The 21814-nt window shown below is 42.3% G+C and overlaps 1 protein-coding gene across 4 annotated transcripts in view; it reads right to left on the reverse strand.

The window, feature by feature from the left end:
- Nucleotides 1-957: 957 nt before the first annotated feature.
- LOC139402395 (chromodomain-helicase-DNA-binding protein 2-like) overlaps nucleotides 958-21814 on the reverse strand; it is a 31280-nt gene continuing 10423 nt past the window's right edge. For all 4 annotated transcript variants that reach the window (XM_071146391.1, XM_071146471.1, XM_071146535.1 and 1 more), the window contains 36 exons: nucleotides 19506-19731; nucleotides 18854-18940; nucleotides 18609-18670; nucleotides 17808-17930; nucleotides 15530-15709; nucleotides 15311-15444; nucleotides 14651-14876; nucleotides 14450-14550; nucleotides 14206-14247; nucleotides 12780-12961; nucleotides 12497-12621; nucleotides 12095-12311; nucleotides 11730-11819; nucleotides 11348-11538; nucleotides 11025-11213; nucleotides 10734-10893; nucleotides 10337-10489; nucleotides 9765-9836; nucleotides 8883-9032; nucleotides 8500-8648; nucleotides 8295-8391; nucleotides 8060-8152; nucleotides 7757-7930; nucleotides 6979-7148; nucleotides 6700-6881; nucleotides 6393-6531; nucleotides 6068-6218; nucleotides 5835-5951; nucleotides 5586-5708; nucleotides 5282-5422; nucleotides 4901-5014; nucleotides 4487-4665; nucleotides 3866-3965; nucleotides 3548-3752; nucleotides 3158-3419; nucleotides 958-3014 (listed from right to left, as the gene is read on the reverse strand). In XM_071146391.1, coding sequence (XP_071002492.1) covers nucleotides 2714-3014; nucleotides 3158-3419; nucleotides 3548-3752; nucleotides 3866-3965; nucleotides 4487-4665; nucleotides 4901-5014; nucleotides 5282-5422; nucleotides 5586-5708; nucleotides 5835-5951; nucleotides 6068-6218; nucleotides 6393-6531; nucleotides 6700-6881; nucleotides 6979-7148; nucleotides 7757-7930; nucleotides 8060-8152; nucleotides 8295-8391; nucleotides 8500-8648; nucleotides 8883-9032; nucleotides 9765-9836; nucleotides 10337-10489; nucleotides 10734-10893; nucleotides 11025-11213; nucleotides 11348-11538; nucleotides 11730-11819; nucleotides 12095-12311; nucleotides 12497-12621; nucleotides 12780-12961; nucleotides 14206-14247; nucleotides 14450-14550; nucleotides 14651-14876; nucleotides 15311-15444; nucleotides 15530-15709; nucleotides 17808-17930; nucleotides 18609-18670; nucleotides 18854-18940; nucleotides 19506-19731 — 5407 coding nt within the window. In that variant the 3' untranslated portion in view covers nucleotides 958-2713. The remainder of the gene's footprint in view (nucleotides 3015-3157; nucleotides 3420-3547; nucleotides 3753-3865; nucleotides 3966-4486; nucleotides 4666-4900; nucleotides 5015-5281; nucleotides 5423-5585; nucleotides 5709-5834; nucleotides 5952-6067; nucleotides 6219-6392; nucleotides 6532-6699; nucleotides 6882-6978; nucleotides 7149-7756; nucleotides 7931-8059; nucleotides 8153-8294; nucleotides 8392-8499; nucleotides 8649-8882; nucleotides 9033-9764; nucleotides 9837-10336; nucleotides 10490-10733; nucleotides 10894-11024; nucleotides 11214-11347; nucleotides 11539-11729; nucleotides 11820-12094; nucleotides 12312-12496; nucleotides 12622-12779; nucleotides 12962-14205; nucleotides 14248-14449; nucleotides 14551-14650; nucleotides 14877-15310; nucleotides 15445-15529; nucleotides 15710-17807; nucleotides 17931-18608; nucleotides 18671-18853; nucleotides 18941-19505; nucleotides 19732-21814) is intronic.

Raw genomic sequence — 21814 nt, forward strand, 5'->3', positions numbered from 1 at the left:
GAATGACAACCGTCTCAGCAGCAGTGGTCCACCAGTCCTTTATCGTAGAGTGGCCAGACAAAAGGCAGGAGAGCCCGCTTGGCACTTAAAGGACTCTCAGACCATGAAAGTAGATTCTGGTCTGATGAAACCAAGATTGAACTAGTTGGCCTGAATGCCAAGCATCAGGTCTGGAGGAAACCAGGCACCACTCATCTGGTTCAATACCATCCCTACGGTAAAGCATGGTGGTGGTAGTATCATGCTGTGGGGATGTTTTTCAGCAGTAGGGACCGGGAGACTAGTCAGGATGGAGGGAAATATAAACGGAGAAAAGTACAGATCATTGAAAACCTGCTCCAGAGCAATCAGCACCTAAAACTTGGGCAAAGGTTCACCTTCCAACAGGACAACGACCTTAAGTACACAGCCAAGACGATGCAGGAGTGGCTTCAGGACAAGTCTCAATGTACTTGTGGCCCAGCCAGAGCCCGGACTTGAACTCGATCATCTCTGTAGAGACGCTCCCCAGCCAACCTGACAGAGCTTGAGAGGATTTGCAGAGAAGAATGTGGGAAAATTCCCCAAATACAGTTGTGCCAAGCTTGTAGCGTCATACCCAAGAAGACTCGAGGCTGCCAAAGGTGCTTCAACAAAGTACTGAGTAAAGGGTCTGAAGAATACTTATGTAAATGTCATTTTAGTAAAAAATGTGCAAAATTTTCATAAACCTGTTTTTGCTTCATTATGGGGTATTGTGCCGATTTACGTTAAAAAACGATTTAATCCATTTTAGAATAAGGCTGTAACCTAACAAAACGTGGAAAAAGTGAAGGGGTCTGAATGCACTGTAAATGTTGGGGGAAGGGTCAAGATTCCCAATGACATCATTAATAGCATTCACAAAGCAATTAACCTTTATCATAATCAGACTGATTGTTGGTCTTATACTTTACTAGATGAATAAACAAGTGACAATGCTTTTCATAATGTAGGAAAGTTTAATACATATGTCTATTAACATTTTTACAGTACATTTCATGTGAAGAGTGGCATTCACAAATATAAATTATTTCGGCTTGTTTTCAAGAGGACAGGTCCAGGGACTGTAGCGTGGAGAGAAGGAAGGCGGTGTTGGTTGGCTATTCCTTGTAACAGATCTACCCACAGAGGACATACACAGATTCACCTGTGTAATGCTGTTTATCCTTTTCCCAATAACTTGTGGGGAGTTACAGAAGAACATGACAAACTAAACAATTTGTTCCCACCTCCAGTCTTCACTTAACAAGCATTCCACAAATCATCCATTGAGAAAAGTCTCAAAACATGACTGTTTAATACTGCATCATTGCTGTAGTAGAGTACACTAATGTACATGAACCCATATACAGTATGAAAATATACACAAAAATAAGGCACAAATGGAGAAGCACACCAAAACACCAGAAATCATAAGAACCAGAGCAGGGCCAGTCTCTGGTTTGGCACTGAACCAGATTGACCAATAACAGCTTGTCATCAACCACATCCGTAAACACTCAAATGTCCCTTTGAAAATTTACCAGAAGTTAGTTACATTGTTTGATTCCCAGCGACAGCAATCTTTTAACTTTAGAGAAAGAGAAAATTATTTCCAGTCTTCTCAAACATCGTTCAATACTTTTATGGGTGGAATAAAGCGGTAGAGTGCAGTACTTCTAGTGCAATGTAAGATGCAAAAGTACCATTCATACATAAGACACAGAAATATGGTTGAAATAGCTTCATTCTTTGCACATCTACAAATAAAATGTTATTAGGGATAGCTTAAACATAGTCATAGTGTTCTTCTGAACCTTTGCACAATGAATTACCTTAAATACTGCTTAGAAAGTTGTCCTTTCATTAGGTCCTCAACTTATCAGCGAGTAAGTGGTTTTTATCAACTTAAAGAAACTTGCAATGATGAATGTCTTTTCAGAAGAATGATTATCAACAGTAATGAGAAATGCTCATTAAAACCTTTTAAATAGTCATTCTGAGGACTAGGTACTGGCAAGCTGACTAACTTACTATTCTCCACTTCAATTTAGACATACGGATGCACTCCCATTTGGATTTGGGGAAGAAGGTGCATCTCTTTATGAAATGATGATAGTTGCACGACCATCTCAACATTAAGATTCATAAACATTTGAAGGTGAGGGTGACATGATAAATATAACATTTTTACAGAAACATTTCCTATGGACATCATAATGGCATAAAGCTAAACACAAAAAAGAAAATCAAAGTCATGGTTCCTTTGGGAATAATCCCATACCTCTAACAGTCAAAAAGGCCAAATACTGTAGGCACTTTTATGTTCCAAGATCAGTCAACATCAACCTTTTAGGCATTGTAAGCTTTCCCCAGATAATAGTCCATGGGACTAGTGATCCACAGGCATTTTACAGACTCACCACTAACACTGACTGATCACCTGTCATTTCATCTAAAAAAAAACTAAAAAAAAACATCTGTAATAGATTTCAATATGGGCACAGACAGTTCACTACCACAGTCACACCCGGAGGAGGGGTTTGGAGTTTGGTGTTTGCTGGTAAACAGAGTATTTGCGACTGAGGGTGTGTCAGGCCAAGCAAACCAGTGAGTCTAGCCAGCCCAGACCTGTCCTTCAGCAGCATGTGGAGTTCACACTGTGTTCATCACCTGAACAAAATACACTCGCATTGTCCTTCAGCGACAGTCCTCATGTCTTCCTGTTGTTCCAGTTTAAATCAGCCGCAGCTGCTTTCTGCTCTGCAGTCCGCTCTGCAGTTGGCGAGCGTGAGTCCTGGGGGGACTTCTGCGCCTGTGGGGAGCGTGGGTCCAGCAGGGGGGGGGGTTTGTTGTCTGGATAGGGCCGGGTGAAGTGTTCTGGCCCTGCTGGCCCCGGGGGCCCCCTATGCTCTGGCATCCTCACCCTGAAGTCTTGGGGATGGCCTCCACTCCCCCTGAAGTCTTGGGGAGGACGGAAGTCATCGCCGCGTCTCCGCTTTGAGTCTGGATGTCTGGAGCGAGAGGGATGATGTCTTTCAGAGCTTACTACTACAGAGCTACAAGCTATCGCAAGTCATATGGTTTTAGCATTACATTTCAATACTGACAAATACAAACCTCTATATTATTGTGTTTGAAAAGGCCTAATTCTCACCTGTCGTAATAGGCACGACGGTCCCTGTGTTCTCGGTCGCTGTCATACTGGTCATACGGCCTCTTCCGAGGGGAGCTGCTGCTGCCGCCACTACGGTAACTACTAGAGCTGCTGCGGTAGGAGTCTTCACGCGGACGACGGTCACCATAGTGATGGTCCTTATACCGATGGGCGTCATATGGATGATGCCGCTCGCTTTGCCAGGACTGGTTGCTATTTCCAGGGTAGTTGTATTTACGATCTCGCTGCCAATCTCCTCGATCTTTTATAATAAGATAAAATAGTGGCCCGTAAAGTGTCGTGCTCATATAAAAAAATTGATAGAAATCCACACAATTGCTGCAAAGTTATAGAATTGTGCATTCTTCATACAAAATAAACAACTCTTACCATCATTTCCAAAGTGTCGCTTGTTGGACTGGTTGTAGCCTTCTCTGTGGGGACCATGGGGGGACGTTGGAGAGGGGTGGGGCATGCCTGGATGAGACTTGGACGACGGCTGGGTGCCGGTGGAGTCTCGACTGGAACCAGACGCCTCTGCTCGGAAAGTCTTTTTCCTGCCTGACGGGTCATCCCCCTTTTTTCTATGCTCCTTCTGAAAATTAGCAAAGGGTCAAGCACAGGACCAAGCAAAAATAATGTTTGTCTGGTTGTACTTGTTACAGAAGCCTGTGAGTTTTCATACTAGGAGAAAAGAGACCAGCTCACCTCCTCCTCCCGAGACCGCTTCTTCTGAGCCATCTTGTACAGCTTGTGAAGCTTCCTCGCTCCAAATTCTGTGAACTTAGACACAAAAATCCAGAGGTTCCTGCCAAACAAAGACATCTTGGTAAGTCATGTTAAGTCACAGACTTATCCTTAATATGGATAACTATTTTAATGAAACTCAATGGCATCGGAATTAAAAACATAGATTGACCTAAATGACCAAGGAGTTGGTTTCATAATCAAACCTTCAGTGCATACACTGAGTGTACAAAACATTAGGAACACCTAACATGACAGACTGACCAGGTGAAAGATATGATCCCTTATTGATGTCACCTGTTAAATCCACTTCAAATCAGTGTAGATGAAAGGGAGGCGAAAGGTTAAATAAAGCGCTCAACTGTTTCCCGTGTGTATCAAGAATGGTCCACCACCCAAACGACATCAAGCCAGCTTGACACAACTGTGGGAAGCATTGAAGTCAACATGGGCCAGCATCCCTGTGGAACGCTTTCAACACCTTGTAGAATCCATACAAAAAAGGATGCAACTCAATATTGGAAAGATGTTCCTAATGTTTTGTACACTCAGTTTATAACTTATGGTTGGCTGAGGGCTTACCGACGCCATGTTTTGACATGCTCTGGGTCGCTGTAGGCTTTAAGGCACTCAGTGATGCGGTCTCCTATCTTCAGCAGGCAGGTGCGTGTGTGTTGGAGCTGCTCCTGAACAGACAGGCCCTCGTCAGGCTTATCCAGCTGTTTTAGGGCCTTCTTCACCGGCCTCATGCGCTCCTTACACTGGACACAAACACAGACAGTTTACTCCGCTAAGTACAAGAGAGCGCCAAGCCAAATATGATCCATGTTTCAATTATCCTCAGCTGTAACAGAACATCCATTATGTTTGACATATTAAATGGCTTATTAACACCTACATTAGTCTTCAATGTAGTTAATATGTTTCCTTATCCTGTCCATGCCGGTGGTAACTAGCATGGCCATGCTCTAGTCGTTACAGGGTGCAATAACTCACTATGCTGAAGTTCTCTTGGTCCAGCTCATCGTCCTCCTCTCCGATGGGAACAGGGTCACTCCCAGCAGTAATGTGGACCGGCCCCTGGGGCTTCTTCCCTTTAGATCCTTTTGCCTGAGACACAGTTAAACAAACAGACACACCACCAAGCAGGTTAACACAGATCTCCATACAAACACCTGTAGTGACACTATCCCTCCCGGTGATCCAGGAGCAATATTATAACCTAATCTGTACACCCCATCTTGCTCCTAAATCCACCACCAACAACACAGACAAAGCTAAATGTTCCCCCATTTGTTTGGAAACAGAAAAGGTTAGTGGGTGTGAGATTGTATACTACCGCAGCACAAGGCATAAAGTTTGCCACTGCCAAAGTACCTTTTCTTTTTTTGGCTTCGGACGTTTTTTGTCTTTGTCCGCGTCCTTCTCTTTTTTAGGAGTTCCGTGTTTTTCTTTGTTCTCTTTGTTATCCTTTTTCTTCTGCCTCTTCTTTGTGGGAGTTTTTTCAGTCCCGTCATCCTGGTTAAATAAAGAACACGGAACGGTAAATAAGTAAACTAGTTCTGGTGGACTACCAACAAAGACTGCATCACATTTCCCTTGTTTTCTCTATCCCGGTATTCTGTAACCAACAAGAAACTCCCTTGTGAAAAGGTAGAAAAGGTGTTTTGAGATGACTTACCCTCACCTCCCCTTCCTCTGAGGGGTTGTCTGACATGCGGGGGGAGGAAATGTCATTGCCCTGTTCATCTTTAGGGGCCTTGTTCTCTTTCTTCACCCGAGGCTTCCTCTTCTTCACTTTGGCCTGGGAGGGGGGAGAGATATGATGAGCCAATGGGGTATATACTGTGCAGAAACCAATACCAGACAGACTGTACATTTATTATTTAAGAGAGGTCCTGTTAAACAGAGCAGCCATGTCTTTTCTAACCTCCTCCTTAGTAACATCTTTACAGTCCGCTTCTTTCTTCAGCATCTTCAGAAGGTAGTCTGATCTGGCCTGCAACTGCTTCCCTTGAGGTTTCTTCTCTGGGTCATCTGGGAGAATCTGTGCATATAGAATACAATTTGTTAACAGGAGCCTATCTAACGGACAGCTTTATAGTTTCATCGAGTTCCACAGCTTTCTGAGAATTTTTTTTATTCTGACATTCTGATGGTTACCTTGTCTGCGAGTTTGAGATCGGGGTCGGTCTTCATCAGATCCCAGTTTCCATAGCCATGCTCATAGACCCCCAGCAACAGTTGAGTGTCATCCTGCAGATCCCAGTCCACGTCAAAGTGAGGCACCTTCACTCTGCAGGTCAGTTGGAATCTGTGGCGAAAAGAGGAGAGGTGGTCAAACCCTCTGCTACTGCAGCCCATCATGACAATGCCCTGGTGTCTGCATCAGTTGTTACCTCTTTGACCCACATCTGTTATAGTAATATTTATTTTCATCTGATAAAATGTTTCACAGGCCTCAGATATATCTGCAATGGTAACTTACTGGTTTCTCTCAGTAGGATTAGCTGGCACAGCTTTGTGCAGTGGCTCAAACTCCTCCTCGTGCTGAATGATGGACTTGGCATTGACCTGCACTCCTGAGATCTTGATGTTAATACCTCTGCGCTTCCCAGGGCCTTTGGCTAAAGGAACCGTAAAGGAACCGGGTATGCATGAGTCAAAACATTAGCACACACATTCTAAGCCCTGATTCCTAAAAATCTGAATCAGACAGGCCGTCAGACAGACACGCAGGCAGGCCGTCAGACAGACAGGCATGCCGGCCGTCGGCAGCAGTCAGACACACTCACCTTCACTGGGATTCTCTCTGAGGTGCTCTTCATGCTCTTGGACAGCCGTCACACAGCTGCTATGGATCAGCTCGCCCAGTCTCTTCAGGTCTGCCTGGGATTTGTCCACCAGCTCTGAGTCCCGGGCAATGCCCTCCAGCCTTTCAAGCGGAGCTCCAAATTTCTTATAAGCCTTGATGAACCTGGTGAAGGAAAGTGTAAAACATGAACTAAGTGTTTAATGAAACACCGAGAAACCATTCTAAAAATCAATCTAAATGGCCAAAGAGACCTACAAACCTGCGGATCTCTGCATCAGTAAAACCCTCCACGTTGTTCTTGCGGGCTCTGGGCCTGCCTCTCCTCTTTGGCTTCTTGTCATCGCCGCTGTCGTCCGTTTCGCTCTCGGAGCCCGAGGAGCGGTGCTTCAGCTTGGAGCCAACGTCACTGTCACTGTCGTTGGCTTGGGCCTGCAATTAATAGACACAATACAACCTTCAGACACAACAAGCAAAACCTATTTCCTACTGATTAATTGCCCAATGCCTTTTTGAGTTATGAATACTTCTGAATGCTGAAATGTTTAAGGATGTTTGTTTTCTCTACTATAATATTAAATAAAATCAAGAGAAAATCTAATCAAGAATTATAATTGAATCACACTAATGAATAATTGAGGTGACTCTTCCATGCATTTCATGAATTTGGATAATATCCTATGCTGTTGAAGGTTATCTGTGTGATATAAATACCCACTGTTGCATCACAAGGGACAATGCTGCTATAAGCCCTAATGATTCATTAAGGAAGCTTCTCATGCAGAAGATTCACATACACACACAGTGGAATCACCAGGGATTCACCTACATCGTGAGGCAGTAAACACCTCATTACCACCCCATCAGACCCCCAGTCCCCCGACAGAGAGCAGGAGAGGATGAAAGTAAACAGTTCAGCAGCACACACATTCCCTGGGGAAGCCCCTTCACACACAGCCACCTGAGCTGCACCATGGAGTAGTCACATCTCTGTCATGCTCAAGAGATCTAACGTGAGATGTGTGTTCTCTCCTGTATACCCTCTTATTGGAGCTCCTGCTTCTAGGCAGCATGTAGATGTCCTCCATCTCCTTCTGCTTCTGCTCCTCCTCCAGCCTCCGCCGCTGGTCCTCCGGGATGATGTCGTCCCAGTCAGGCACCATCCGCTCCACCATCTCTGGAGCACTCTCCTCCATGTTGGAGAAGTTGGCCACCTGGAGGGAGACACACATGTACTGTCTGAGACTGGGAATAATATTCTATCTTTAGTTAGAATAGTAGCTAAAGGCATTCCGAGAAGTATTGTGAAAAGCAGGCTGAGAGTTGGTTCAAATTCTAGGTACCTTGAACTGAGAGAGAAGCTCATCTGTGGCACTTGATCCCTGGTCACTTTCTCTGGTTTCAGCCAACCGCAAGATCTCATCAATATCCATCTCCTGCAAGGGCGAAAAGAGAAAGGTACAATGTAAAGGACAAGAAACGCAGACATTCTGCAAATCTGGAAGTTTGAAAATCATTCACTCATACAATTTAACTTTCAACAGAGTACATAATCAATAGAAATGTGTGTCTGTGTACCGTAGGTTCAGTCTCCTCTCCTTCTGCCTCTTTGAACAGATCTTCAGCTCCAAACTTCAGAATGGCAGTCAGCTCATCTTTATTGAATGGGTTGGAGCTGTGAAAAGATGTTGATGTTAAGTTAAGAACCTGAGGGACCTCATGTTTTCAGTCAAAGCAAAATATCACTCAAAGACTAGTAGACCGCATGGTGAAGTTTCCTCACTTTGAATTTCCGGAGTTGTTATCCAATACAGTTCGACCAGTGGTGTCCATTCTCTGAATTACAAGATGGTCCAAAACCATCTTCTTCTTGGCTCTCTCAATAATGTCCTCCTCCACAGATCCCTTTGTGACCAAGCGATAGATATTCACCTGTTCAGAAATACAAGAAAGGAGACATTTAAACGTCTCACTCACAAAGTTGGAAGACAAACATTTTCCATAATGGCTCTGCCAAAGAAAACGTATGCCAAACTGATTACTAACTTCCTACTGTACCTCACAGGTTTTATTCATTAGGATCAAGTCACCAGAATCAGACCAACAATCTTGTGCTTAGCTAAACCTTCCCTCAATACTTAGGACAGTGGGTCTAGTTGTAGATACCTGCTTCTTCTGGCCAATCCTGTGAGCCCTGGCCTGAGCCTGCAGGTCGTTCTGAGGGTTCCAGTCAGAGTCAAAGATGACCACAGTGTCTGCAGAGGCAAGGTTGATACCCAAACCTCCAGCTCTTGTGGACAGCAGGAAACAGAAGTCCTGGACAGAGAGGGGGGATTATTATTCTCAAAACAAATCACATAGTGCATCACGCCAAACCTGCTGAACATCACAGGTGAAGGGACAAAATGCCTGAAGTAGAGAACATGTCAAGTGTGATAACCGTTCTTGTGGCTTTTATGGTGTGGGTTCACACTTTATTTGGATATTCCCATATAGATGATCCACAGATGGTCATATATCAACAAACTACCTATCGATAAGAAACTGCTTGTTAAGGTTACAGTAAAGGTGAGGTTCAGAACAAGTGTTTGGATAAGGGTTAAGATTTGAGCTAGGGTTAGTAGATAGTTTGTTGAAATGTTGACAGTTATTGAACATCTACAAACCATCTACTTGGGACGATCCAAATAAAGTGTTACCTGATGTGGTAAAACACACCAGGTAACAGTCACGGCCATTTTGTTTTTACTTGGTTGAGCTACGCTATCACAGGTCAGTAAATGTGTCTTGCTAAATTGACCTCAAAAGAATATGATAACTTCTGAGGAAAATAAATCTTAACACTAGATGAAACAATGTACTGGCTGTCATGTTAATGTATGGTATCACTATGGTTATCTTCAGGTAGATACGTCGCTGAGTAAGTGAAATGCATACCAACTGAGTTCCGACACAGATTCAGGGCTGACATAGACACTTCAAATATCAACGCCTCGAATGTTCAGACCTGCAATCTGCAATAGCTAAAACATAGTATAGATGACATACCTCAGAACCTTCAGCATTAAAGTGGTCAAGTGCTTGTTTTCGTATTTCTCCCTTTATGGAGCCATCCAGGCGCTGAGAAGAGAGGGAAGGAGAGAGTTTTCAGGCCTTGGAACCTTGCCTAAACTCCAAACCCTAAGATCCCACTTGGGAATGCTCAGCTATACATGGCATTATATGATCCATCAGGCAAGCAGCATATTGTCAAAGAGAATTACAACAGTAAAACTATGTCTAGTTATTTACCTGTGCTAAGACCCAGTGGTCACTCTGGCTCTGGGGACCAGCCAGTCCCCATCAAAAATAACTTGAGGATAAAAATAACTATGCAAGAGCATGTTTGCGGCAACACTGACACATGAGTCGGTTAACATCTGAGTGGACTCCAACACTGCTCCAATATCTCAACAGCTACTGAAAACACCCTCACTAAGTCACCATAGTAAAGATGTATTAACATTTAATGGAGACGTAAGAGAACAAGGACAAGTCATGCAGAATAAAAGAACAGCAGGTACACTACTGAAGGGTTGGACCTGCTGCCTTGCCATCCCCTGGGCTGTGTTATACCCTACCTGGAATGGGTAGCGCTTCAGGGCCAGGTACTCAGCCAGGATGTCCAACATGCGCACCATCTGGGAGAAGATGAGGACTCTGTTGCCCCTGTCCCGAAGTCTGGTCAGTAGCTTGTCCAGAAGAACCAGCTTCCCACTGCCCCTCACCAACGCCTGAGATACGCAAAAGGTCAACGGTCAAACTTAGGGAAATTAACATCTCTTCTCCACCCTCTAACAAACCGATACATTAGTGTGGCTACATGTAATCATGCTCTGCTGCCATTTTAACCAATGAGGGTTTTTCTAAATGTTCAAAACAGCAAAAGTAGAGATAATTAGTCCACTGTATTATCATATGGACATAATACATATTTTGCCATAATGCGCTGAGCTGAGCTCTTCTTGCTAATCCTACCTGCAGGTGCTCCTGTGGAGTGTCACACTCTTCCTCAGGCTGTTTGATGAGGAAACCATGGTTAGTGCACTTCTTCAGCTCCATGACGATGTTGAGGAAGCCAGAGGAGCTGCCTCGGGTGCCTTTCTGCAGGGCTCTGAAGTTCCTGGTCAGAATCCACCTGAAACAAGCACCAAAACACACCACCAGTTAACTTCAGGGACAAGGAGTAAGACCTTAGATACTGATCAAATCATCTGTCCAGACAGGCAGACATGGATAGACAGAAGCGCTACATTTGAGGGAACGTACTTGTAGTACTGCTTCTGCACAGCAGACATGTCCACACGGAGGATCTGTTCTACCTTGGCAGGCAGGGATTTCTCCACATCCTTCTTTACACGCCTCAGGAGGAAGGGCTCAAGGACTTTGTGAAGGCTCTGGTAGCCATTGTCAGTCCCTTTACCATGCTCACTTTCAAAATCTTCCCAATTTTCAAACCTTCAGAGGGGGAAAGTACAATTGCATTGAGATAAAAACACTGTAAATGAATACAAATGCACAGGTTGTTCTTCTCAAAGTCCACATTTGCCAAAATATACATGATGCATTTTATAGAGAGGAGAAGTACATACTTGTCAGGCATGAGGAAGTGCAGAAGGGACCACAGCTCTTTGAGAGAGTTCTGCAGTGGTGTCCCTGTGATAAGAAGTCTGTGGTTGGACCGGAACTCGATCAGGGTTTTGTACAACAGGGAGTCGTCATTCTTTAGCCTGTGAGCTTCGTCCACACCCAAGAAAGCCCAGTTTATGTTCCCCAACACCCCCTATGGACAGACCACACACATTGAGTGAGTGGAGAGTTGTATTCAATCAAACAATTAAAATGTTGTCTTGGTCTTTTTTATATTTTAAATAAATCACAAAATGTGTACTATTTTGGCCAGTACAAATCGAAGCCGATTCAGTATATCGAAATGCATCTGTCTGAAAATGCTTCCAAGAAAAGATGCCTTACCTTGTCTTTCAGTAGAATTTCATACGTGGTTATAAGTGCATTGAACTTTATTCTCTTCGTCTGATGGCATACCCACTCATAGTCACGGATCTGTTCAACACAAAAGCAAAGCAGAGGGGCGGCAGGTAGCCTAGTAGTTAGAGCCAGTAACCGAAAGGTTGCTAGATCAAATCCCGAGCTGACAAGGTAAAAATCTGTCATTCTGCCCCTTAAGGCGCTTAACCCATAAATAAGAATTTGTTCTTAACTGACTTGCCTAGTTAAATAAAGGTTACATAAAAAATTAAAGAGGGGGACATTCATTTTTGGTTGGCCACAAGACTACAACGCTTCTTTCGAGTTTTGTAAAGAGGAGATTTCCGTACCGATTTCCTGCTCATCACGTCTCCCAAGTAGACCACCACGTTCATATCGGGGGCCCAGGTGTCAAACTCTCTCTGCCAGGAGGTGAGGGTGGATAGGGGTACCACCACCAGGGAGGGCCCATACAGCTGGTGCTGGTGGAACATGTAGGACAAGAACGAGATGGTCTGGATGGTTTTCCCCAGACCCATCTCATCAGCCAGGATCACACTATTGCACCTGAAAAACAAAGAACATGGAGTCTTATTAGGGTTACATTTATGCTAAAATGACCTACGAACTACCTAATTCCAGGTAATTAACAGTACACCTAAGTACAGTATCAGTACATCCACTAAATGAGATGATTAAAACAGTAATAATCTCTACTGTTTCTCTAGTGTCCCTCGTGACTTGATGTATACCTGCACCAGGAGTGAGCCAGCCAGTTCAGTCCATCTAACTGATAATCTCTCAGCTGCAGGTTCTCATCCCCAATGTACGATGGCTGGTTCTTTAGTGCAACAAATCTGGGCCTCTGTTTCAACACCTGAAATTAGAGTTAGAAAATCACTGCACTGTTCTGAAATTACCATAGCTACATATTGTATATTTGTGTTCTAGCTGATATTAGTAAATGTTTAAATAAAACAATTGTGATGAGTATTGATGTGCAATCTATCTAGTCGGGACACTTTCCTCACTCACTTTGCAGTCTTTGGAGGGGACTGTTTTACTGGAGTTCCTGTTGATGAAGCCGTCTATACAGTGCTGGAACTTCTTCCCCAGCAGAGCTCCATCCTCCCAGCTGCACTCTGAATAAGGCAGGCCCATCCACTTACACAGGTACTCTGGCTCATTGGAAGAAGCACCATTCTTGTGGCTGTGAGCTGGTGAACAGTGAAAACAACATCTTCAGTGAAAATGTTTTTCAGAAGGTTTTATTCAAAATGTGCTTAGTATGATAATGAAGATGCACTACATGACCAAACATATGTGGACATCTGCTCGTAAAACATCTCATTCCAAAATCATGGGCATTAATATGGAATTGGCCCCATCTTTGTTGCTATAACAGCCTCCACTCTTCTGGGAAGGCTTTCCACTAGATGTTAGAACATTGCTGTGGGGACTTGCTTCCATTCAACCACAAGAGCATTAGTGAGGTTGGGCACTGATGTTGGGCAATTAGGCCTGGCTCGCAGTCAGCGTTCCAATTCATCCCAAAGGTGTTCAATGGGGTTGAGGTCAGGGCTCTGTGCAGGCAAGTCAGATCTCAACAAACCATTTCTGAACCTCACTTTGTGCACAGACAAGGGCATTGTCATGCTGAAACAGGAAAGGGCCTTCCCCAAACTGTTACCACAAAGTTGGAGTCACAGAATCGTCTACAATGTCATTGTATGCTGTAGCATTAAATTGGCACTATGCAGTCGGGCAGGTAGCATTCTCCTGGCATCAGCCAAACCCAGATTCGTCCGTCGGTCTGACAGATGGTGAAGCGTACTTCATCACTCCAGAGAATGCGTTTCCACTGCTCCAATGGTCCAATGGCGGTGAGCTTTACACCACTCCAGCCAACGTTTGGCATTGCGCATGGTGATCTTAGGCTTGTGTGCGGTTGCTCGGCCATGGAAACCCATTTCATGAAGCACCAGACGAACAGTTCTTGTGCTGACGTTGCTTCCAGAGGCAGTTTGGAACTTGGTAGTGAGCGTTGAAACCAAGGACAGATGATTTTTACGCACTACGCACTTCAGCACTTCCATTCTGTGAACTTGAGTGGTCTACCACTTCGCGGCTGAGCCGTTGTTGCTCCTAGACGTTTCCACTTCACAATAACAGCACTTACAGTTGACCAGGACAGCTCTAGCAGGGCAGAAATTTGATGAATTAATTTGTTGGAAAGGAGGCCTCCTTTGACGGTGCCACTTTGAAATTCACTGAGCTCTTCAGTAAGGCCATTCTACTGCCAATGTTTGTCTATGGGGATTGCATAGCTGTGTGCTCGAATTTATACACCTGTCAGCAATGGGTGTGGCTGAAAAAGCAGAATCCACTAATTTTAACAGGTGTCCACATACTTTTGTATATATAGTGTATGATAATGTTGGTGATGACATAAGGGACTTACAAGGAAAATCCGAGAGACCCTGTGTCTTCCCGGTTTTAGTCGCTGAAAATAATAATAATATCTCAAATTACATTCCCCAAATAGCTATAATTGTTGATTACACAAATTCTGTAAATATATTATAAAGTGTGAAGAAAGAAGGTAAGTCTGTTGTAATAATCACAATTTTGTCAAATATATTTTCATCGATGAACCATTGCTGCTAGTCAATGAAGACACATTTCAAAGGAGTTTAGTTTCTTACCAATGACTCTCTCCAGAATATGGAACTGCTTATTTAAATCAGTGGTTAGCTCTTGCTGGCAGTTGTAATATTCTGAATCCTCAGGGGATGCTTTGCTCAACCTATGGAAGATAATCAGTGTCAACAAGTAAAAGAACACAACACTGAAAGATAAAACTTCAAATTGTAGCTACTTTACATGTGTACACAACAAGCCCTCACCAAGCAGTGAGCTCATCGTTCTTCTTCTTAAAGTTATCTAGTTTCTTGAGTCCCTTGACCTTCTGTTGAGTGAGGGAGTCGATGCTCTCCCAGGTGTTGTGGATGTAGGACCAGCCTTTCCACTTGATCAGGTAATGGATCTCTCCCTCATCCTTCTCTGGGTCAAAGTCGGCTCCTGGGTCCCCATTTTCCTCAACAGCATACTGGGTAGTGGAAGCCCCGCAGGCTAAAATGGATACACACACAACATTTGGACATTAATATTTTCAATATCTGAATATTATTCACAGTATAGATTCCTAACCAGGAGGCAGCCGCTAGTAAACATATCTTGTCTAGCATAGTAATATGAGCACCTCGGTTACTGTCTCTTTCAACACCAGAGGGTACTATAAAGCAGGATCAATTAGTTATCCAGCTAACTTTGATAAACAACCACAAAAAAAAATGATATTCTGGTTTATTAAAAAAGAGAAACTTAGATATGACTTTTCATTTGTTGAATCAATTAGACCATGCCCATTTCAAGCCTATCAGAATATTTAGGCAAGTTATCTGGCTAACTCCTTGATCCTGCTTTGTAGTAAACCCTTCTGCTGGCAATGTCTATCTAGATGGGTTAACACAATACAGGTGAGATACTAAGTGAGGATGCATCACCTCCTTTTTTGCCTGTCCTGGTATCCATGATCTTCTCAATGGTCTCGCTGTCATCTTCCGGCTCCACCTCAGCTCCCTCCATCTCTATCAGGTCGTCAGAGTCAGTCTCAAAGTCATTTTGGTCCTCCTTGTAACTGTAACAAACCAACACAATGCATGTCATGCACGGTAAACAATTTCCTTCATATTTTATATTGAACAAGTGAAACATTGACATACCTGACTTTAGCAGACACCCTTCGCCGGGTTTGTCTCTTTGGGGTATCTTCGTCATCATCATCATCATCATCATCATCGTCGTCGTCGTCATCATCTTCCTCCACAGATGACTCTTGTTTCCTGGTTTTCCTTCCCTTTGGAGGCTGCTGTTTTTTGACTGTAGATGATTTGTTCTTTGGTCTGTAAAATATTGAGTCAAATACACACATATACCACTTCTAACCACTCTGCAAGACAGCCTACTTACTAGTTTTCCTCTAACAGCTCTAGCTGACTATAATCACTCCTAACAATCTGACTCACACCAATGGCCTTGAGACAGCTTTCAACCCTCCGACCTCAGCAATATTAATAATTTATTGTTGATAGGCTTACAGGTGAATTTCTTAATTAAATGCCTTTAGAATACCAAGTGATCAATGGGGGGGGGGGGGGGATCCTAAAGCCTACAAAAATATTTAATGTATGGTCCATTCGGAAAGTATTCAGATCCCTCAAATTTTTTCACATTTTATTACATTACAGCCTTCTAAAATTTTTCACATTTTATTACATTACAGCCTTCTAAAATAGTTTTTTTCCCCTTAATCTACACACAATACCTCACAGTGACAAGGCAAAAACTGGTTTAGACATTTTTGCAAGTGTATTACAAATATAAAAACTGAAATATCACATTTACATAAGTACCCTTTAGTCAGTACTTTGTTTAAGCACATTTGGCAGCGAATACAGCATCGAGTCTTCTTGGGTATGACACTACAAGCTTGGCCCACCTGTATTTGTGGAGTTTCTCCCCCGTCTTCTCTGCAGATACTCTCAAGCTCTGTCAGGTTGGATGGGGAGCGTTGCATCAAATCTATCTTCAGGTCTCGAGAGCGAGATGTTAGATCGGGTTCAAGTCCTGAGTTGTCTTAGCTGTGTGGTTAGGGTCATTGTCCTGTTAGTAGGTGAACCTTCACCCCAGTCTGAGGTTCTGAGCGCTCTGGAGCAGGTTATCATCAAGGATCTATCTGTTCTTTGCTTCGTTCATCTTTGCCTCGATCTTGACTAGTCTTCCAGTCCCTGCCGCTGAAAAATATCCCCACACCATGATACTGCTACCACCATGCTTTGCCGTAGGTACGGTGCCAGGTTTCCTCCAGACGTGACGCTTGGCATTCAGGCCAAAGAGTTCAATCTTGGTTTCATCAGACCAGAGAATATTGTTTCTCATGGTCTGAGAGTCCTTTAGGTGCCTTTTGGCAAACTCCAAGCGGGCTGTCATGTGCCTTTTACTGAAGAGTGGCTTCCGTCTGGTAGAGTGCTGCTGAGATGGTTGTCCTTCTGGAAGGGTCTCCCATCTCCACAGAGGAACTCTGGAGCTCTGTCAGAGTGACCATCGGGTCCTTGGTAATCTCCCTGACCAAGGCCCTTCTCCACCAATTGCACAGTTTGGCCGGGAGGTCAGCTCTTGGTGGTTCCAAACTTATTCCACTTAAGAATGATGGAGATCACTGTTCTGTCTTGGAGCTCAAGGGACAATTCCTTTGACCTTATGGTTTTGTTGTTGCTCTGATATGCACTGTCAACTGTGGGACCTTATATAGACAGGTGTGTGCCTTTCCAAATCATGTCCAATTAATTCAATTTACCACAGGTACAAACATCTCAAGGATGGATCAATGGGAACAGGATGCACCTGAGCTCAATTTCGAGTTTCATAGCAAAGGGTCTGAATACGAATGTACATATATTTTTAATACATTTCTAAAAACCTGTTTTTGCTTTGTCATTATTGGGTATTATGTGTAGATTGCTGAGAATTGTTATTTATTTAATTAATTTTAGAACAGTAGCATAACAAAATGTGTAAAAAGTCAAGGGGTCTGAATACTTTCCAAAGGCACTGTAGCTGATAATGTTAGCAAGCCTTCATCAGAACATAATTTTGGTTGACTTTAGGATTTAACTGTTCTTTTTTTGGTCATCCTTTTGAGTCTAAATGCAAATATTCACTGCAATATAACAATATAGAATAGTATAATGCATATCATAGTTGATACAACATATTAAATGCACAGTAATAAATAATACACAGAAGAACATTTTGAACAATTATCAGATTGGAATTGACCGATTTCATATTTTGTATGTGACTGAAGGCTAAAAAGAAACCCGGTCATACAGCACTTTCAAAGCCAAAAAAGCACTACAACAGCCAGTTTCTGATCACACACAATGGACATGAAAGTGGACATATTAGCTGTCTGAAGGCCAGGCTTCACTACACCCTTACCTTCTAGCAGGAAGTCGTCTGGATCTAACTTTTTTCTCTTCCTGCTCACTGTCTGCACTGCTGGCATCCTCCTCATCATCATCATCATCATCATCATCCGATTCATCACTTTTCCAGGTATTTCTTACAACACAGAAATACCACAAGTTCACCCTTTGGGTTTATTAATGCTCTACACCAAGCTTAGGGTGCTCTGGTTAGCAAGATTTGATCAGATAACTAAACATAAAGTAAAGTTCTGAAGACCACCTCAGTCTTGCTGTCTGAATCTCCTAATGAGCCACTTTAGACAAGCACAAACATCCACATATGCATGAAAATGGCAAGGACAGTATCCAGAAAATTATAGGAAAAAATAATGACAAATACAAACACCACTGAATTGAAAGATCAAACCAAATATATGTCTTGCACTTACATCCAGACTGTCATGGGATACTATGGCTATATGTTCATGATATCAATCAAGAATGTGATCCAAGGTTATGGAAGAGTCTAATTGTATAGCAGAAAGTGCATTTTGGAAGCAAAAAAAACATGGATTGCCAGTAATGCAAACATGTGCTACAGATAACGAACGTCATCTATGGCATTTGTCGGTTTAACTAACCCATTTACAATTGATTAGACCTAAGTCATGATTCAAATGAGTTATTCTACACATAGCCCAACATTGAGCAGAATTTGGCACAACATAATAAATTCATCCCACGACATGATAGATTTAAGTGGATAAGAATCAATCAAAATCGAGAAGAAAATAAAACTGAAAATTACAAATCTAATAATCTCAATACTCACTCTTTCTTCTTCTGTCGTGATGCTTTTCTTTTAGGACTTTCACCTTCGGAGTCACTGCTACCCTGCAAGTGTGTTGAAATTGATTACATCTCAATGAGAGATTAGGCTTTGCCATAAGGGGTTGCAGCTAAATTGACTGAGACACCAATAAATCCACATGACATACACTAGACGTTTTTTGGGAGTTTTCTTTAAAGAATATCCATTCAGCAGTATTTCAGTAGATTTCATGTTGCACTTCTTACCCCAGCTCCAATATTGAGACGAGCAGGTTCTTGTCTACTGCGATTTGATCGCCTGACCCCATAGACATCTGGATGCTCTTCCCACATCTGGAATCAAATACCAAATTGGATCATTGCATCCTTGCCATTTTCCGTCTCCAACCCAATTGAGACAGGACTCCGTTTCTAAATATGCAGTGTCATGCATAAAAGCTGTTGTGTAACTGATGGCGCGATATATCCCAGAGCCGACTTGGTGAAAAATCTGTTGATGTGCCCTTGTGGGCACTTAACCCTAATTGCTTCTGAATCTGAACGGAATATGAAGACGCTCTATATAAGTGTCTGCTAAATGACTAAAATGTAAATACAGTACATGTCTTCTTCTGGCCTGGTATAGAAAATCTGATTTACAATCTAGAAACCATCAGGCAAATAATCATCAGGTAAATAATGGTATAACCAAATATGGGGAAAGTAGGATACCAAGTCTGTGGTATAACTATATGCATTCAACTGAAATGGTGCTTATATATATATATATATATATATTTGCATAGACCACAGACTTGGCATTGGGCTTCAATTTATTTCCAATGCTGCAACGGCCTTTCAGCCCTACATATTATAACTCAAGCAAACTAGTTTGCAGTACAGGCCTTGCTTTGTTTACCTTCTTCACATCTGACAGATTGTCTTTCTTTTTAACTGGTTGTCTGTCCTTGACCTCTGCCGAGGCCTGCTGGGATTCACTCTCAGACCCGGACTGGCTCCCAGATTCAGAAGAGCTGTTGGACTCTCCTGAGTGGTGCAATCTTCTCCTCTCCCTGCCCTGCTCACTCTCCGACTGACTCCCAGACTCCAACCCAGAGTGGTTCGATTCTTCTGAGGCCGAATTGCTATAGCATCAAAAATGTGGAATTTAAGTCTAAAATATTACCAGATTTACTTAATATCATCCTTTTATAGTGCTGTACTTTCATTTGGTAAGCTATGCAAATATTTCCCCTTTCAATAACAAGCCCATTTCATGAACAGTTTCTCCAATCTCCCACCTACTGTTGTCAAGCACTGATTTGGCTCAACAAATGAAGATCACTTTATTATTCAAAATTGTACACACTTTATTATTCAAAATAGTACACAAGGTCAAAAGGAAATTTGACTTCCGCTTCATCCTAACACACATACAGGTTGGAGGTTGGAGCAGGGGGCTGCCACACTGGGCACCCATGGAGCTGTTGTTGTGGGGTGTTGAGAACCTTGCTCAAGGGCACAACAGCAGCCAATGTCATCTAGAATTTGTGTGTAGAAAGTTAAGAGGCTTATTTCACAAAGTACAAAAAGTTGGAGAATGTGTAACATGTTTTCTAAGTGAATGGAGTTAATGTAGTACTGAAAAGACTACACACAAAATGCTAACGCCTTTAGGTGGAAAGGAAACATCATTACATCACCATAGTGTGCTCAGATTAACTTTGTCATAACAAGACCACTCTCCATGCCAATCCAATCCTGTTAAAAGAGATCTTTAAAAAAACTTCCATAACCCCATGCAGGAGAAATTGCTGAAAACCACACAAGTGCTTCTCAATCTGGGATGTGTTTTATGTCCATACTATTATTGTCATGTTGAAAAATCTTATCACGGTATTTAAAAGTTGCTCACACTAAAAATATCTTTGCATTCATTCAATTCCTAACATAGCCTACAAACTTTCACAAATAACCATTACTGTTTTAAAACAATAGAGGGCGCCAAATAAGTCCTATGGTTGCCAGTGCCACATCAGTACAAACATAGGGCCAACAGTGACTCCACCAAACATGAAGCTCCTACTGAGATTCTATCCAACAACCAATTATAACATCTAGACCTGAAGTAATATTCACCTCAAGAGCACATCATATCCTTTTGTTAATGCAAACATTAGGCTACATTTAACTAATGCATGTAAACAATGACAGAACCATGCCCTGATACATTCAAAACACTCCACATTTTTAGCAATCTAACCAAAAAATGCCATATTCATACTGTACTTTACCGTGAAAATGTTACATGCAACTAAAAAAAGATTAGAAGAAATGTCAACATTATTCAATTTAAATGGAATGTCTTTATTTAATGAAACCAGAACACATTAATCACTAACATTTATTTATTAAAACTGTAATTCTTACATAATAAACCCAGCAAATTACAAGAATGTAAACCTGTCTGTCTATGCCCCATACGAACAGAATGTGCAGTACCTTGAACAGACTATAGGGGGTACCCACATGCAGCATTATTTCATTTTCAAAATAGATCATATCCACAGTTAGCCTACCTTAAAATGGTTAAAACATGGAGAAGGCTGATACAATAGAACAAAAACAATCATTTCATTTGTAGCCATGCTTTATTACCTATGTGTAGTCACTTATGACAGTATTTATGCATATAACTAGAGCTATTCTATTAGTACATAATATTTCATTTGAAAATATACATCTAACTATAGAAAATCTAACTGATTAAATGTTTATATAACCATTCAGATAAGAAAGATTTGTTATTGTGATATCAAAAGCTAATGAATTGTGATAAAGTTATTGTAATTTATTGACCAGTTAGTCACCCAGTGACAAACGCTCAAACCCCCATGAGCAAGTGACTCCCTTCATTGAATGTGAAGTTAGACATAGGCGGGACAAAAAACTGAAGTAAATTATTACAGGCTGGTGGGTTGCTAGGTGAGGAATGAGCCAATCACAGCTCAAAAAAAAAGCCTATGACCTTTGAAACACTTCCTGTTCTCCTTTCCTGTAGTTCTGTGCACACTTAATACAGAAAGTACAAAACAAGAGCCATTTTGTGAATTAAAAGTGGACTCCACTTCATGCCCTGTATTTCAAAATAATATTTATTGAAGGGATCTGCTCTCCCAGTGTCTTTTGCTTACATGTGCTTGAAAAGTAGTCCTCTATCAGGACGAG

This window comes from Oncorhynchus clarkii, chromosome 1, assembly GCF_045791955.1.
Source record: "Oncorhynchus clarkii lewisi isolate Uvic-CL-2024 chromosome 1, UVic_Ocla_1.0, whole genome shotgun sequence".
Lineage (NCBI taxonomy): Eukaryota > Metazoa > Chordata > Actinopteri > Salmoniformes > Salmonidae > Oncorhynchus > Oncorhynchus clarkii.